Source organism: Passer domesticus, chromosome 3, assembly GCF_036417665.1.
Source record: "Passer domesticus isolate bPasDom1 chromosome 3, bPasDom1.hap1, whole genome shotgun sequence".
In the NCBI taxonomy this organism is placed as follows: domain Eukaryota; kingdom Metazoa; phylum Chordata; class Aves; order Passeriformes; family Passeridae; genus Passer; species Passer domesticus.
In genome coordinates, this window is record NC_087476.1 from 64,412,402 (window position 1) to 64,428,583 (window position 16,182).

The 16,182-nt window shown below is 40.3% G+C and overlaps 1 protein-coding gene across 1 annotated transcript; it reads left to right on the forward strand.

Annotated features, from left to right (window-relative positions):
- Window positions 1–9,555: 9,555 nt before the first annotated feature.
- Window positions 9,556–15,815, forward strand: IL22RA2 (interleukin 22 receptor subunit alpha 2). Its single transcript, XM_064413569.1, has 7 exons — window positions 9,556–9,773; window positions 10,184–10,302; window positions 11,307–11,457; window positions 12,268–12,446; window positions 13,683–13,852; window positions 14,287–14,456; window positions 15,535–15,815. The coding sequence occupies exons 2-6, from the start codon at window positions 10,239–10,241 to the stop codon at window positions 14,440–14,442; spliced, it is 720 nt and encodes a 239-aa protein (XP_064269639.1). The 5' UTR covers window positions 9,556–9,773; window positions 10,184–10,238; the 3' UTR covers window positions 14,443–14,456; window positions 15,535–15,815.
- The last annotated feature ends 367 nt before the right edge of the window (window positions 15,816–16,182 follow it).

Sequence of the window (16,182 nt, forward strand, 5' to 3'; positions counted from 1 at the left end):
TTTGAAGAGTATTTTCGTATTAAATTAAGTGCTCTTTTTTCTTTTAAATAAGATTATGCCTATAAGTTCTTCCTGTATCTCTTAAGAATTTGATTCCATGTCAAAAAAGGAATGGCTATAAACGAAGAGCACAAGAAGTTCACCTCAACATGAGGAAGAACTTTGCATTTGAGGGTGTGTGGCAGGGCACTGGAAGGGGCTGCCCAAGGAGATCATGGAGTCTCCCTCTCTGAAGACATTCAAAACCCACCTGAACTCATTCCTGTGTCAGCTGCTCTAGGTGACCCTTGCCTTGCCAGGAAGTTGGACTGGATGATTTCCAGAGGTTCCTTCCAACCCTAACAGTTCTGTGAATTTGTAGTCTTTGCTGTTAACTTCAGTACAGCAGCACCCATGTGGATCACCTGGTGGCATTCTGGCAGAACATATTAGCAAGCTGACTGATCATCACTGAGAAAAAAAAGTCTAATGGGTGGTTGCACAAATTCTTTAGAAAATGTCCTTAAAATTCAAAAGGCTGGTTTCTTCTGGGACACTTTTATCCTAATTTTTAGAACAATATGTTCTCTAAAAAGAAATTAATAGAGCTACTTCTGAGCATGTTTTCTAGCAGGATGAAAATCACTGTAATTTCCTCTGTTTTAATTACATAACTCAGGAACTATGTAAAATCACCCTCTGAAAATATGTCTCAAGATAATAGAAAAATAGTGTGATTGAGTTGAACTTCGTAAGTTTTGTTGTCATCTGACAGCCTTCTGAATTTTGTATCATAGAGTTATAGTTTTGAAAACTGAGGAATAAGAATTTTTTATTTTTATATAAAATTTTTCATATTAAAATCATGCAATCAATTTATTTCCCTTTAATCAAGATTTGATAGGTATTTCTATTTGTAGGAAATGTTTATGGCAATTATTAATGAAGGAGAAAAGAACACACTACGGGTACAAGATGGTCCATTTAAAAAGACATTTCTATAGGATTATCAGAATTGTTAGGCTGTTACAGCAGGTGGTTTTAAAGGAAAACCTGTGTCATAGTACTTCTGTCCTTAGATTTCTCAGTGGCATGAGTATTTTTAAGGTGAAGTTAGTTTGTACAGGAGTTTTGGAAGTGCTTCCATTCTTGTATATATCAGATATTGACCACAATGGTGCAAAACATTTAAAGACAATAATTTTTCCCATCACTACTCGCAGGAAGGTAACAGATTGGTTACCAGGGTTTTGATAATTTTAAGAAAAGCCAAATCAAGCAGGTGAATTTTGTAGTTCCGATGCCACGGAAAGCCCAGTTAATAATTGTTAGCTGGCTGTGATTTGTTTCTGCATTCTATTCAAACATAATGAGACCCCCTTGCAATTTTTTCAATGTCATGTTCTGGGTTGATTTCCCAGAAGGCAGTGCTTAGTGACTTACTGCTCAGGATGCACCAGTGTGTAGGTCTCCCCATGGCAGAGGTGCAGAAAATAACACTCTTGGTGTTACAAGTATGCTTTTTAGCATTAATTGCACTTGAAACTTCAACTAAACTGACTTTCCAGGTAGTGATGTGGTTCATCACTGAAGCTCCTAGCAGGCTGTCTACAAAGTAGATGAGCAGCTGTGTCTTGTGCAAAGATTGGAGTTGATGCAATTTCTTTCTGAGTTTGGAGGTTTGTTGATGAATATGAATTGCACTAAATACCTCAGGAATTTATAAGTGTCAGAGAAGTGTTTAAGTTAAACTTGGCTCTGAAGGGATAAAGAGAACATTAGAAACTGTAAGATTAGTGTTGTTTTTTGGGAAGAAGTTTCTGACCAGACAATTTGCTGAGTATTTTCTTTGCAACTGCTCAGAGTATTTAACCTTGCACTTGGTAGCTTATTTTCCTTCTGTCAGTTTTGTCAAAAAAAGAAAAATGTTATCCAAGAACATCAGGAATTTAGGAATTAGCTCTGGCAGTTGTTGGATTTGATGTATCTGCTACAAAACCAATATTCTGTCAGAAGCAGGTTTTTTTTTTTAATTAGGTTTACATTCTTAGCAGTGCATGAGGAAATCCTGGTGCTGTTAGAACTAAGACTTGGCATCTTGGATTTGTGTGAGCTGTGTTTCATTGTTCTGGAAGATTTTCCTTTGCTGGCACAGTGGAAGAGGAGTCCAGATAGACACATTTTAAAACTAAGTTACTGTCTCTGGTTCTTTTCTCTTTACCCTGCAATACAGCTACATTGTACATTCTTCTGAATCTTTCAACTCACACTGAGTCAAATATGAGTAAAAGGACTCAGCCAGGAACTATGATATCATTAAGAACAGCGATGTTAATATCAATAAGAAATTACACAAAAATATATCATAACATTTGGGAAAAATTTGTCATGGCAGATAGTCACATGTATTGGAAAGGTGGTGTTATTTTAGAAGCTGAAAATCAAGAACAGCTGAGTGCTGTGTACTATATCCCATATATGTACAACAGACCTGTTCTTGAAATAAAACAAGGTTAAATGTACTTTTAAACCAAAATTTCTCAGCTGTAAATACAGCACCACACCTACAGTCGGTCTTCTGTATGCTGCATACTTACCTAGTGGCACAGGGATAGTTTAGATGTTTAAATTGCTCAGGCCAGTTTAGAGCTTTTGTAGTTGTGAAATAAAGAAGTTTAAGGGTGCAGGATTCTTTTACTAGCTGTGACTAGCTGAAAATGTGAGGCCACAGTGAGACAAAATGTGTTTCTGGGTCAGTAAGCTCTGTTACCACCAGTCCTGTTCTTAGCAGTTGCCAGTAGTGGTGTTGAAAGCCTAAGAGTAGGGCAAGTCATGGTGGTAATCTGTGTTTGGATACAATCCAGCAGCTTGCAGTGTGAGGATTTCTTGGGATGGGAAGGGAAATGCCTTTCCAGCTACAGCTAGTTAGCGTTGCTTTTGCAGTTCTGTAATACTAAATATCTGAATAATGTCATTGGCAACCTGTCCGGCAGTATTTATCTATGTATTTTCACCTGAGTTTAATTGATTAATATTCTTGTCATGAAGTAGCTTGCTTGAGGTTCTGAATATTCATACACAGCACCTTGATCCAGAATGTGGAAGTGCCTAACATTTATACACTGAAAATAATTTAATATTCATGCCTTTTATAGACCTATCAGCTATCCAGTATGACACTTACAAGGTTTTGCCACTTCAAACATTTTCAGCAGATTTTTACTCTTGTCCTGGCTGCTTAGCACTCCTCCCTTCATCACGCTTTAAGGTAATTTGGGTGATAAGTTAAGACTCCAAAACATTATATCCTGTGAATGAGAACTTCACAAAACTTTGGCCTCATACCTGCCAACATTTCTGAGAACTTCTTTAGTTCTTGTTCTTGAGGGACATTGTAATTTTTATTATTAGATCTGCAGTGAACAATGAGGTATTGTGGCAGTACTGTGTGCTGGCACAGAAACATCAAATCTGCTTTTGGTGGTTTTCCACATAAGTCAATAATGTAGTTTAAAAAAAATTGTTAAATCTACTGACATGTGTGGAAACAAGACAGTTGTCTGGAACAGATGCACATACTTTTTTTTTTTTTTAATCCTTCACAGAAGATTGCAGAAAAATAAACTTGCATGAGAAAACCTGCTTTTCTCAGGGTTAGGAATAACCAGCTGCTCTGGAGGTGTTCCATGTAAACAGTTGAATATTAGTAAGTAAGAGATGTTGTACTTTATTCACATTAATAGTTTCAGCACGTCTTAAACCAAAAACCTAAAAGCAAAAACACACAACCAAAATAACAAGCCAAATACTAAGCACCTTTTATCTTAGGAAAAGGTGACCTATGTAGATTCTTTTAGTGTGGGTTTTTTTTGTAGTTCAGTCCTTTAACTGTGAAGTTCTTGTTTATTAATACTCTTTCTATATTCTCTAAATGGATGCCATTATTGGGCTGAAATCTGTAATGAAATTCCTGTAAATACTGTACAGTTTAAATGTTTTTATATGCAAATAAAAAAAAATCTAAGAAAAAAAATGTGTCCTGGCCTCTTTATGACTGTTAGCGTTTGTTCTGAAGACTAATTGTGATTTTGAAGCTATCTCAGTTCATGTTACTTACATTGTGTATGCTTGAGCTTTGTTGAGAATCAAAACACTGTTTGGGGGAGATGTGTGTGGCCCATCTGTGTGTGTGGATATGTGCAGCAGTTCCTGGATCCTACTGACCATCATCATCCTCAGCATTGCAGCTTCTCTTTTGCCCTTTGACGCTGTTGATGCAGCCTGCAGTAACTTAAGTCCAGTCCTATTACTTCAGCCTGGGGCTGCTTCCTTATGTTCTATTTTAAAGCTATGGCCAAGGATTAAATGGTCAAACCATTTGAATTGATTAATTAGTAGAGTGAGGAAAGCTGGGCTTTCTTGGAACTTACTACTGTTCATTAGAAGTTTAAAGAGCACAGAAGTCTTACTTGTGTGATGTTTTAATTTCTGCTGTCTAGCCACAGCTTGAAAGAGGAAAAGCATTACAAGCAGAGCAAACAATGAGCAGGCAAACCAAGAGGTTCTGCCTTCCAGCTTGTTATGTGTCCTGCAAAATTAATCCTGCACTTGTCAAATCCTTGCAACGTGCACAGTACAGCAGTAACAATATTGACTCTGATACAGCTTTTTATTCTGTGCCAACATTGCTTGAATAACAAACTCAAAAACTTAACATCCCTTCAAAAATGCCCTTTCAGACAGTAAATACAATCCTTTCAGACTGAAAATAGAGGGCGAAAAGAGCAAAAATAAATGCACTTTGTTTTCTTTCTGGGCATGACTGTTTTGTGTTATGTTTTGTGGCACATTTAAGTTTATAGCAGCTCAGTTAATAGCAGGAAGGGTGGAGGGCATGTGCAGTTCCATTCCAGAAGACAGGAACTGTATGTACTGTTGTGTGCTTTCTGCTACCAGGTTTGATGGAGTTGAGGCTTGTGCTAACCTTCTGAAAATGTGATCAAGTGTGAGATAAATTATAACAAGGAAGGAAGGGTTGCAAAAGCTTGCCTGAATGGCTAGAGGGCAGTGGTAGCAAGGAGGTGGAGAGCATCTATGCCATTTCTCAGTCCCTGCTTCCATGTGGCTTCATTTCAAGTAACAATCTGGCCTTGTCTCAGCTTTTAATACAGTACTAGTTTATGCTCACCACCCAAATCTGACTAGTAATTGCAATAAAGTACTGTGAATTTGGATGGTAAATTACAAAGAATTAATTTGTCAATTGCTTCAGGGTATGCAGCAAAACTAGCAATTTTATTTGAGGTACACCAAACTTCATTTAAGACGAATATGGAACAAAGCTTTTTTATCTTTAAGAATCACAGAATGATCTTATTGGTTAAACAGTCATGTTGCAGTAGACTCGAAACTAACACCTCTGAGAAGTGTGAAAACCAGTTAAGTGTGAAGGGTCCTGTCCTGAAAAGCTCAGAACACTGATTCCTGAATACTTAGAGACTATCCACACAAGATCTTCAACGTTGTATTTATTAAAAAAGGCTTGTAAAATGGTGTATATACAAATACAGGAGGTATTTGGAGACGGTGGTGGTAAAGATCATTGTAAGAATGGACTTCTCGGTCTAGAGTTTGCACTCCTTGGGTGATGGAGAATGATACTGAGAATTCGAAAGACAATCTGAGAACTGAGCCACAGGCTAGAAAGTGTGATGCTTGCAAATTTCTCCTTGCAGAAGAGATGAGTGAAAGGCAGATTCTGGACTTGATGATTAGACACAGAGGCTTCGAACCACTCCCTATTAAAAAAAAAAACAAAAAAAAAAAAACAACCAAAAACCTATACATCAGGAGTTGCCTCCGCTGCCTCTGGTGGCAGTGTGTCAGAGAGCATTGGCATTACCAGAATTGAGCCTTTCTTTACTTTAGTAGGTGGACCAAGAAAGCATGAGCAATGTTTGTGATGTACCTCTCCAGTTTTATTTCTGGGTTCTGTTGGCTGAGTGAGCACTTGGCGCCTTTACTAGGCTAGGAAGATTACCTAAGAAAAACCAACTAATTCTGGAATATTAATTTCACATGTCTCCAAGTTGGTAGTTTTTTGTCTGCAGATGATTTGGTGAGGGATCCACAACCTAAAAAGTGTGTCTTAATGGGCTTAAAAAAGCTACAGCACTCAGTGGTAGGAAAAAATATAATTCTATGGCTTTTCAAGTGAGAAAACCAGACAATTTTAAGGGAACTTGTCATTTAAATGAAAGACTTGGAGCTATTTTGGGGGTTGGTATTAATTTCAGTTCCTAATGAATGTTAGTGCTGGTTACTAACTTCCCGGTCACATCAGTGTGTCACACATTGTTAAATAAATACTGCATGTGCAAATGATGACTTGCTACTTTTGAGCCTTCAGGAGATCTTCATCTTTAATATGGTCAAAAGTCTCCCTATGTAGATGCAGCTGGAATTTCTAACTGCAATCTTTAAAATGTTGACCCAAGCTCTTTAACAGTGAGAGATGAAGCCAGTGTGCAAAAAGCAGGGAAGGCACACACTGTGCAGTGAAAGTCTGCCTTGCTTCCTCAGAAACTTCTCAGTAAGAACTCGTGTGATGCAATGTCTCTTCCCTACAGAGCAGGGAAGAAAAATGTAAAAAGTCCCTCCTGCCTGACTATAGGGGTTTTCTTTGCTTTCATTTTAATTTTTGTGTGCAGTGTAGTGATTCACTTTCCCAATCCCCACTAAGCTGGTGAAGGGCTGTCCTGCTGCACATCACGTGCCAGAAGAAGCTGAGGGAGCTGGATCCCTTCAGACAGGAGAGGTAGCGCTTGGGAGGAATCTAATTGCCAACTATAGCAAACTGTAGCGTTTGCAGAAATGGCAGATCTGGAGTAAAAGCACAATAAAAGCACAAAAAACATCTGTCATAAATTGCAGCAGAGGAATCCCACTAGGATATGCAGGAGGAAATTCAAGTTAAAAGTGGTTAACGGTGGGATAAAATTGGCACTATCCCTGTGCTGAGGCTGGATGGGATGTCCTCCAGAGTCCCCTCCCAAGACAGGTTTTCCTCTGAGTCCATTGGCTGTTTAGAAAAGACTGAAAACTGTGGCTCCAATTGCAAATAGTCTTCAGAGTAACATGAACCATTCACATTTTTTATTTTTGTGTGAAATGCCACACACGAGAGAGAATTGCCTTGCCTCTGGCAGGTACTAGAAGTTTTCCCTGTATGCTTTGTGTATGCTTTCGTCATCCTCCCACATCCTCATCCAGGCATGTAAGCAAAACTGACCCTCACAACCACTGCAAATATCAGACTCGCATCTAAAAAGCCAAAGGTGGTGCTACAGTAGCAGTTTCAGGGTTACATTTTCCTCTCTTATGTATGGGAAACAACTCTTTCAAGGGCAAAAGGAAAAAAAAAAGGAGTAACAAGGAGGTGGTCCTTTCAAATGAAATGAGCCAAGCAGCTTTCAGCAGAAATACTTGACTTTTACCTTAGCAATAATCTGTCCTCAAGAGAAAGCAAGCTGTTTACACAGCATTCAGATAGGTTTCTATTCCAGAAATGGAAAAAAATTCTCATGCTCATGGTTTTCTATGTTGGGTCACAAAAATATCAGTTCTGCTGTTTCACAGTGGTTTGGATCAGAAAGATGCTGCAGTGTAAGCTAGGATGAGCTAGTAGCATAACTACTTATGTGGATTCTGCTGGCCTAAATAATACACTTCAACTTTCCATTTCTTCATGAAGTACTGTTCAGAGTACCCTTAATATTGTTTATAGGAGTTCTCATATTTTAAATAGCACTGCAGTGTGCATCATCCTGTGTTCCTCAATAGTTTGCATTTTGAAATGCACTCTATACACTATATATACACTGTATATGCACTATATACATATTCTGTGAGACTCCAGGCATACATGCATGTACATGTCTGCATGTGTGTGTGTGTGCAGCTGGTCCTTGTGGCTGTGGTGATTTTTATCACACAAGTGACTGAGGCCAATGAGTAGCACAGGTGCTATTAGCCTGCTATTGCAACAGCGGCTGTTTCAATGACAACAGAAAGTATGTGAAGAGTTACTGATTACTGCAGAGCGCCGAGCTCAGCTGCAGATAAAACACTCTGGAGCACAGTGTGCAGGAAACCCTGGGTGTTTTCCAGCACCCATGTGACAGGCATTTCTTGCCCCATCTCACCACATCACACAGCAGCCTTTTCCGAGCAAAACTCGCTGGTGCCCGCAGGCTGGCCCTCAGCTCTGCTTTGCTAGGAGGAACCACCATCAAAAGGAACTTTGACAAAGGTCCACACTTCATCTCCTGGCAATGGGCTCCTTCTTGGGATATGGGAAGGTGTGTACAATTCAAGTAAACAAATTCATGACCTGTGACTAAACACTGATGACTTTTCAGTCTAGTGATTGGTTTGTAAAAGTTCCCTATTCCCGTACTTGAGCTCATATAACATGATGAAATACCAATTGAGTTTGGTGTGGGGAACTATTTAAAGTAAATAAACTATTTAAAGTTTTTTTTAATGGATCCATTTCTATTGGGAAAGGGATAGATAAAAAATCTGCAGCTGGAGATAGAATTTCTGACTTCTGCCTGCATTTTGGTGGGGGGGTTTTCCTTCATTTTTTCTCAGTTCTGTAATTCCCTTAATTGGTTTGACTAATTCATTATTCAAAGTTACAGAGTTAGCATTTTTCTATATATGGAGCAGGTTTGGTGCTAGTATAATGAGATATAGGTGATCAGCTGAACAGAGACCCTGTGTCCATCTATCTGACCAAAATCAGCTTCTTGACTAGGTGTTGTTCAGTTTGTTCAATATAACTAGTGGCCTTTAAATAAGTTCATTTGGATCAGAACTTCCACTTGTTTTGACCTGACAAGTCTTCTGTTTCCACATTTTCCCAAAGTAAAGATGATTTCATAACAATTATTTGTTAGTAGACAGGTAGTCTTCACATCCATTAATTACTCCTTTTGTGAAAGCTGTTACACAGGGCTGCACTAAGTCTTATAAAATTAGTATTTTTCTCCTCTTGCTTACCATCATGAGTTTGCAGAGAGAAAGCATCCTGACTTTTGCTGAGCTGCACTAGTGCATGAGCAGTGAAGTACCAGTGGGTGTCAGCATCGGGGAGCTTTCGGGAGGGAAGAGTGAGGGGCAAGCCTAGGCAGTAGCTCGGTGTTCATGTTCACCACCAGCAACAGAATTGTCTGAGCTTTGTTTTCCCACTACCTGGGAGAACAAAACATATCTCCCACCAGGCAGACGTGCACGTGGCATTACAGCATTTGCAAGAACAAAGTGAGATTTTTTTCCTACCAGAGAGCCCCAGCGTCCCCAGCCCTGGGGTCAAGCTTGTAGGGATGGACATATTGGGCAGGCAGGATGCAGAGGATAACACACACTGACAAATGGCAATATTTGTGCAGGCAGTGTTGCAGCACACCTGCACCAGTTGGGGCATACGATTCCGAGCAGTCTGAAAGTCCAACCCAGAGTGGCACTTTGCCCTGTGGGCTGGGCTTATCTTCCTAATTCCAGTCTGGAGGCTGTCAGTCCTACAACTTCCCCAGCATCCCAGCATCTCCCCTGCAGCCAGCATGGGATGATGCCAGCATATGCTGCCCAACAGCCAGAAGTGATTTCAGAGCCCCTCATTCCTCCAGCGACAGCCCCCTAGATGATGTCCTGCCACCAGCACACCTGCAAATTCCAGCTGTTGCTTTTGGCCCAGAGGCAGTCCATCAAACCCAAAGCACATCCCATGGGTAGGTCTTTTATATCTTTGGAGCAAAATTTTTTGTGTTCTTCAGCTCTGAGCAACTAGTGAGCTGAAAATAATTAATTAATTAAATAAATAAATAAAAAATTAAAATATTAAAAATCTTAGCATGGCAAGCAAGAAAGCTTCTGTGACAATTTATGGGGTAAAGCAATATTGGCAGACATCATGTGGGAATTAGTGTCTTAAAAAGAGGACCTTTGTCATAATGGCTTGGTTCATAATTAGTTCCAAACTCTGCATGACCACAGCTGCCAAGAAAGAACAATTGCTCATGTTTAATTTAGAGCTACTCATATGTTTTGCAGCTAAATTAAACCAAAGCCAAACCGGGGAATTTGGAAACCACTGAAAATAAGGGGAACTCTGGAGTGCTTAACAATTACTTCCTCATAGGACATGCCCAAGAGGAAGAGAGGTGCTTTTCAGTCATGGAGCTGCTCTCCTAAGCATGAGGAGGATCATGCTTTCCTTCCTCTGCTTACTGATGCACCTGCTTCAGGATGAGACAACTTGTAAGTAAGGGCTTTTTGCTCTTTTTCTGTATGGGAAGGGGTGGGAGGACAGAGCTTGTTATTGAATTTTTGGATGAGTCAAGAAATCTCTGTATCCTTTGGTGGGTTTCAAAAGCTAGTCACTTTCAAATTAGTTTGTAATTTTATCTTCCCAGGTTCCGAAATGCAGATAAAATGAACGTGTTTCCCATTAGATTTTTTCATGGTTGTATTACGAGTTTTAGTTCAGCCAGTACAAGTCTTATCTGATTCTGTGCTATGCCAGGGTAAAAGCTGCTGTCATCTGGTTTGTAAAACCCACAAAAATATTAGGGTTTGAATGATTCAGAGAGGTTGTTAACTGAATCTGTTATAAATAATATAACAGTTTGAAAAGAGATGATCTTGAAAACTGTCAGACAGCTTTTCCACTGTCTCAGTGGTACAGACAGGAAAAGAAGTGAATTTTAGGTGGTTGTTTAATAGGCAGGAGCTGGTAAACATGACTGTGGCAACAGTTAAAAGAGCTGTATCTCTTCAGGTTAAAGTTGAGTTGTGTAGTAAAGAGCACTTGACTTTTAAGTATTGATGGGATGCTCACTGCAGACTCTGTGAAGAGATCTGAAGGGTTTGTTTCCTGGGATGGTCGTGCAGCATCTTTCACAGCAGCAAACTCACTAAGGAAAAATATACCAATAAACCATCAAAAAAGAAAAAAAAAAAGAAAAAGAAAACTAAAATAACAATGAAAGAACAAACAAACCCAAAACAAACAGCAAAAAAACCCCAACTCAAACACTCAGACCACATAAAAATATTCCTTTCATAGTTCTAAAGGTGGTTTTTTTTGTAACTGCTTGACTTCGTGACTTGGAAAGTTTTGAATGTGAGATCCAAGAGATTTAATTTCCCTGTGGTCTGCTAGTCATGAAAAAAAAATGGTCTGTAGCAATACTCTCGGATTCCAATGTGGAGGAGTGTGTCTGTGACAAGCACCTTATGTTATCATTCCTTCTTGTCTGCAGCGCTTTTAGTTTTGGAAAACCAAGACCTGCAAGATTCGATTAAGCCACAGAAGGTAGAGTTCCGTTCGTTAAATTTCAACACCACTTTGCATTGGCAGCCTGGGTGGGCCAGAGAGGCGAGAGATGCGCTCTACTTTGTGCAGTATAAAGTGTAAGTACCAGAGCCTCCCACTGTGCTGGGGCTTAGCCCTGCTGGGGCTAAAATGACTTCTCAGGTGACAGGAGTTTCTCATTCCTGGGGAACAGCCACGTCCTGCTTGGCTGCCAGCTCTCAGTTGTTTCTGCACTTACCAATCCCACAAGGTGCAGTCAAGCAGCACGAGGTGGGCAAGGAGCAAGCACCTCCAGCACCATGCTCTGCACCCTCATTGCACCAGGGATTTGAAGCAAAATGTAGTTTGCAGGGGACCTCTGAAAGTCACTGGGTCCAGCCACCTGCCTCAAGCAGGTCTAGGCAGGTCAAGTTATTCTGTAATAGAACATGAAAGGTATTTCTGTGGCCTTCCTTGCCCACAGCACTGTCTCAGGGTGCCTTGCATGGAAAGATTGAGGCAACATTAGGGGCTGGTCTCCAGGGTCTGCTCCATCCCTGGCACACTGGTGAGTGCCTGCAATCATTATTGCCCATGAGGAATCATTTGGTGAAATCTGGCATTCTTCCCATCAGTGAACACACTGGCTAAGCCAAAACTTGCCCACCTCTCCCATGGGGCAGATAAGAGGTGGCTTCTGACAGGGCTGCTGACCTGTGTCCATGCTTTAGATTGCTTTCAGAAAGGACAGAAACCTGTAGTTCCCAAACACCCATGAAATCAACATTCCCTGTTATCAAATTGAAGGCAGTTAATTTCCATGGAAGGATGCTTGTCCATGGCTATGAGAGTAAAACAGATGGCTGAGAATCTGCATGGACACAGGCGGTGATCCCTAAAATTTACATCCTTCCTCCTCTTTTCCATAGGTATGGGCAGAGCACCTGGCAAAACAAGCATGAGTGCTGGGGGATTTCAAGCCATGTCTGTGACCTAACACATGAGACCTCTGACGTCCAGGAGCCTTACTACAGCAGAGTGAGAGCAGCCCTGGCTGGTGTCTATTCCGACTGGAGCCTCAGCTGCAGATTCACTCCTTGGCGAGAAAGTAAGTGCATGTCCCCTGGAAGGAATTTGATCTTCCATGGCATGGAACACATCATTTCTGCTCACAATTTGCAAATAGGAGTTATCCTTTTCTAGCCACAAAGCTGTACGTAAAGAAGTGAGTCAATAGCTCTCAGGTGAAGTGTTCTGCCAGAGTAATTCTCCACACACTTGAAAGCCAAGCGATTGTGGCTAAATAGCCATTTGCCAGTAATTAGGAGATCAAAAGGTCCCTTTAATTCGACCTCTTCCTCTGGGCATGGAAGTACACAAATAATTTTCAGGCATTTTTGGAGCTGCTGGAAAGACAGGGCTCAAGACAATAAAAAAGGAAGCATATTTTCTTTGGAGGGAGAAGAGAGAACACACACTGTGTGGTGTGTCTATTCTTCTCACATTTATGTGTTATCCTGACTGCAGGATAGGACATAGAAAGGACATGTGCAGAGCTTTTGGTTAGCACTGTCATTGTAGTGCCACAGTATTTTAGAAATGGAGTGCCCCAAACACTGAAGAGTAGCAGTCTACCTACCAGCAAGTGCACCATGAATTAACCCATTTTCCCTCACTGGCCAATGCAAAATCAAATTGTCAGTGTGGGTCACTCCACAGCCCCGAAGTGCAAACCACCTTGAGCCTCCTGCACAGATGAAACAACAAGCTTTGACATAAAGAAGTACCTTGCAGTAAAACCAGAACGTCTTGTCTGTGCCACCTCCTCTTCCTGGAGAGATTTGTGTGGCAGCTGCTGCCTGTGTCCCCACACTGCTGGTGCTGCACACACGTGTATGCAGGCACTGGCTTCAAGCCTTAGCTGTGTTTAACCAAGCCAGTTGCAAAATATTTGAAAGTGGTGGCGTAAACTGCATCTTTGGCACAGCTGAAGTGGTTTAAATGGATGTTTTGTGCAGAAAGCACAGAGACAAATATGAGGGAAGAAGAAAATCAGGGCAATTTTTAAATTTTGCTTGACCAGTCAGCACACAGCAACATCAGCTCTAAGGGATTTCAAAGAGTTTGGCTCAAAGACAGATTTACAAACACAGGAAATGTCACCTCCAAAATAACAATAACCAAACCAAATAAACACCAAGAAGTAAGAATTTACAAAGTGTCGCTTCAGGAGTAAATATTGCATGATATATTGTTGGTTTGTTGAATGGATTCAAATTGCATTCTAGGAAATATTATTCATAAACTATAATTGTGTTTATAGCTTTGCTTTTTTTTCCTATAGCTATGATAGGACCTCCAATGGTAACTGTGGTTCATAGCAACAAATCCATAACAGTAAAGCTCCAGGCTCCACGTTCTCCTTATAGAAGGAAGAGAGGCAGCAAAATACCAATGACAAATTATTATGATCTGCTGTATCAAGTCTTCATAATTAACAACTTGCTAGATGAGGTAAGAGTATATTCAGATATGAACCCTTTATCATTGAATAGCCAGAAAAGTGTGGGCACGCCATACTTGTTTTGCTCTTGAAACAGTCTTCTGGGATTGTGGGAGCAGCGATGACTGTGCAAGTGTTTGAAAACAAAGTAGGCTTATTTTTCAGGAATTGATTGAATTGATTTGGAATTCCTCCCTCTATTGTTTTCCATCAACTTAATACTTCATAATCTATAACCTAGTTAAAAAAACTGGCACTGGAGAGGAATGGGGGTGGGGGGGGAAGAGAATTTTCTTTAAAAAGCATAAATAAGTTATTAATGCTGTTGTATTTGTGTAAGTTCACGTGCTGTTCTGCATCCTCTGTTCTCATCAAGCTTTTCTCACAGACAAACTTGCTAGGGAAATGTGCTTGACTGGCTCTTCTTTTTCCACTCTCTATAAAGCAACACAGGGTCCTGGTGTATGAAGGGAAAGACAAGGTTGTTAAAATAGAAGATTTGAGGCCTGGAGTCAGCTACTGCATCGTGGCTAAAATGTACATGCCACTGCTGGACCACAGCAGTGCCTACAGCAGCAGGCAATGCACCGTGCTGCAGTGACAGGGCTGGGACAGGTAAGTCACTGGCTGAAACTGGAGATGACTCTGGAAGTAAAGATCTATCCCCTCACCAAAGGCAGACACTCTCCAAAATTAGAGAAAAAAGTGTGTCATAGAAACTGCCATCCCACATGACAATATTAGCTGGAATACTTACACAATCTCAGATGCACACCAGATAAGAATGATAAGACCAAGATGATCAGAGGAATGGGATAGATAATCATTTGCATGTCCTCTGAAGTACCTGCTTCTTCCTGCTCTTTAAACAGTTGTACATAGTATAGTTAAATAGTTATACATAGCATGGCTTTCATAAATGCTTTTTTGTCAACTAATAATTAACTAGAAAAATGAGTGACCTCCAACTTTATTAACATGTAATTCTCCTGCAAGCTCTGCCAGCCTTTTCTGCTCAGAAATTCATCTGATGGATTAATCAAAATAAGCCTGTCCCCTTTTCATGGATACTCTTCAATGCAGTGTTTTTTAAAATAAATCAGTTATCAAATGCCATGAGTTCCAGTGGGCCAAAATGCAAGAATTATCTCCACTAGCTGATCTGAAAAATCTGGTTTTTTACTTACATCAATCACTAGGCTATTGTCACATATCATATGCCTAGCCAAAAGATTTGCTATCAATCCTGCCTTGCAGGTACAAAGGCATGGAGAGTACAAAGACCTAAACCAGGTCTTGACTTCATTGAAATTAGCCCTAGCAGGCTCAGATTTGGGGTAAGAGAGAAAAACTGGAAAAGTGTCAATTTTAACCCGGCCTTCTGTTCTCAGTTCTGTACCCTGAAATTATAGAAGTTTTCCTTTCTACTGCTTCATATTATGATACGTATCTTTGGTGTCTCTTGAGTTTTGGTCACTGGCTAAGGAGGGAGTCACTTTCTAGGGGACTTGCCTGCATTTTCTCCTTGCTTGGCCTGTACTGTAAAGAGCTGGAAACTCAGGGTAGAGCTGGACTTCCAAACAACTTGCAGAGGGACAGGACAGATGCAGGTGAATGGCATGTGTTGAATGTCAGTTCAGTTTAATACCACCCAGCTTAAATGCAGCAATTCTCTTTCTCTTCCCCATTACAGGGACAATGGCAGAAGATGCCTTCCATCACAGGTCCAGCTGTAAATCAACATCTGCTCTCTATGTCTGGAATACACACTTGGATACTTTTTAAACTAACCTTTGCTGCATTAAATTATTTGATTATTTGATCACAATCCTTTTATGCTACATGAAGGTCAAGGAGTATGTCCTGTATTACAATTTATGACGGTATATATTTGCATTTTCAAAGGTAACAAGACTTGTAATATAAAAATAAAACTATGAAAAAGTCTTTGTGGAAATATCCTTAAGATTGCTTCTAGGGGTTTTGTATTTTAGGTCTTGAAATTAAAATACTATCTATAAAATAGAAGTTTCAGATATTTTATGTTTTCTACAATGATTACAACAGCAAATGAAAAAAAGTGTCCTTCCTTTAAATTAAGAAATGTGTAATACAGGAGTAATTCCCTGCTCACAGTGTCTTCATAGGGCCCTCAACATAATATTTCTCACAGTGAAACCAGTATGTGATTATCCAGGAATGAATGTAAACTAAAACAGGAAAGATCCTCTCCTCCATTCAGTGAAAGGCAGTTAAAGGAAAGAGACCCTCAGCAAGTGTGCTGATGAAACAGAACTGTGGGGAGTGGCTGATAAACCAGAAGGCTGTGCTGTCATCCAGT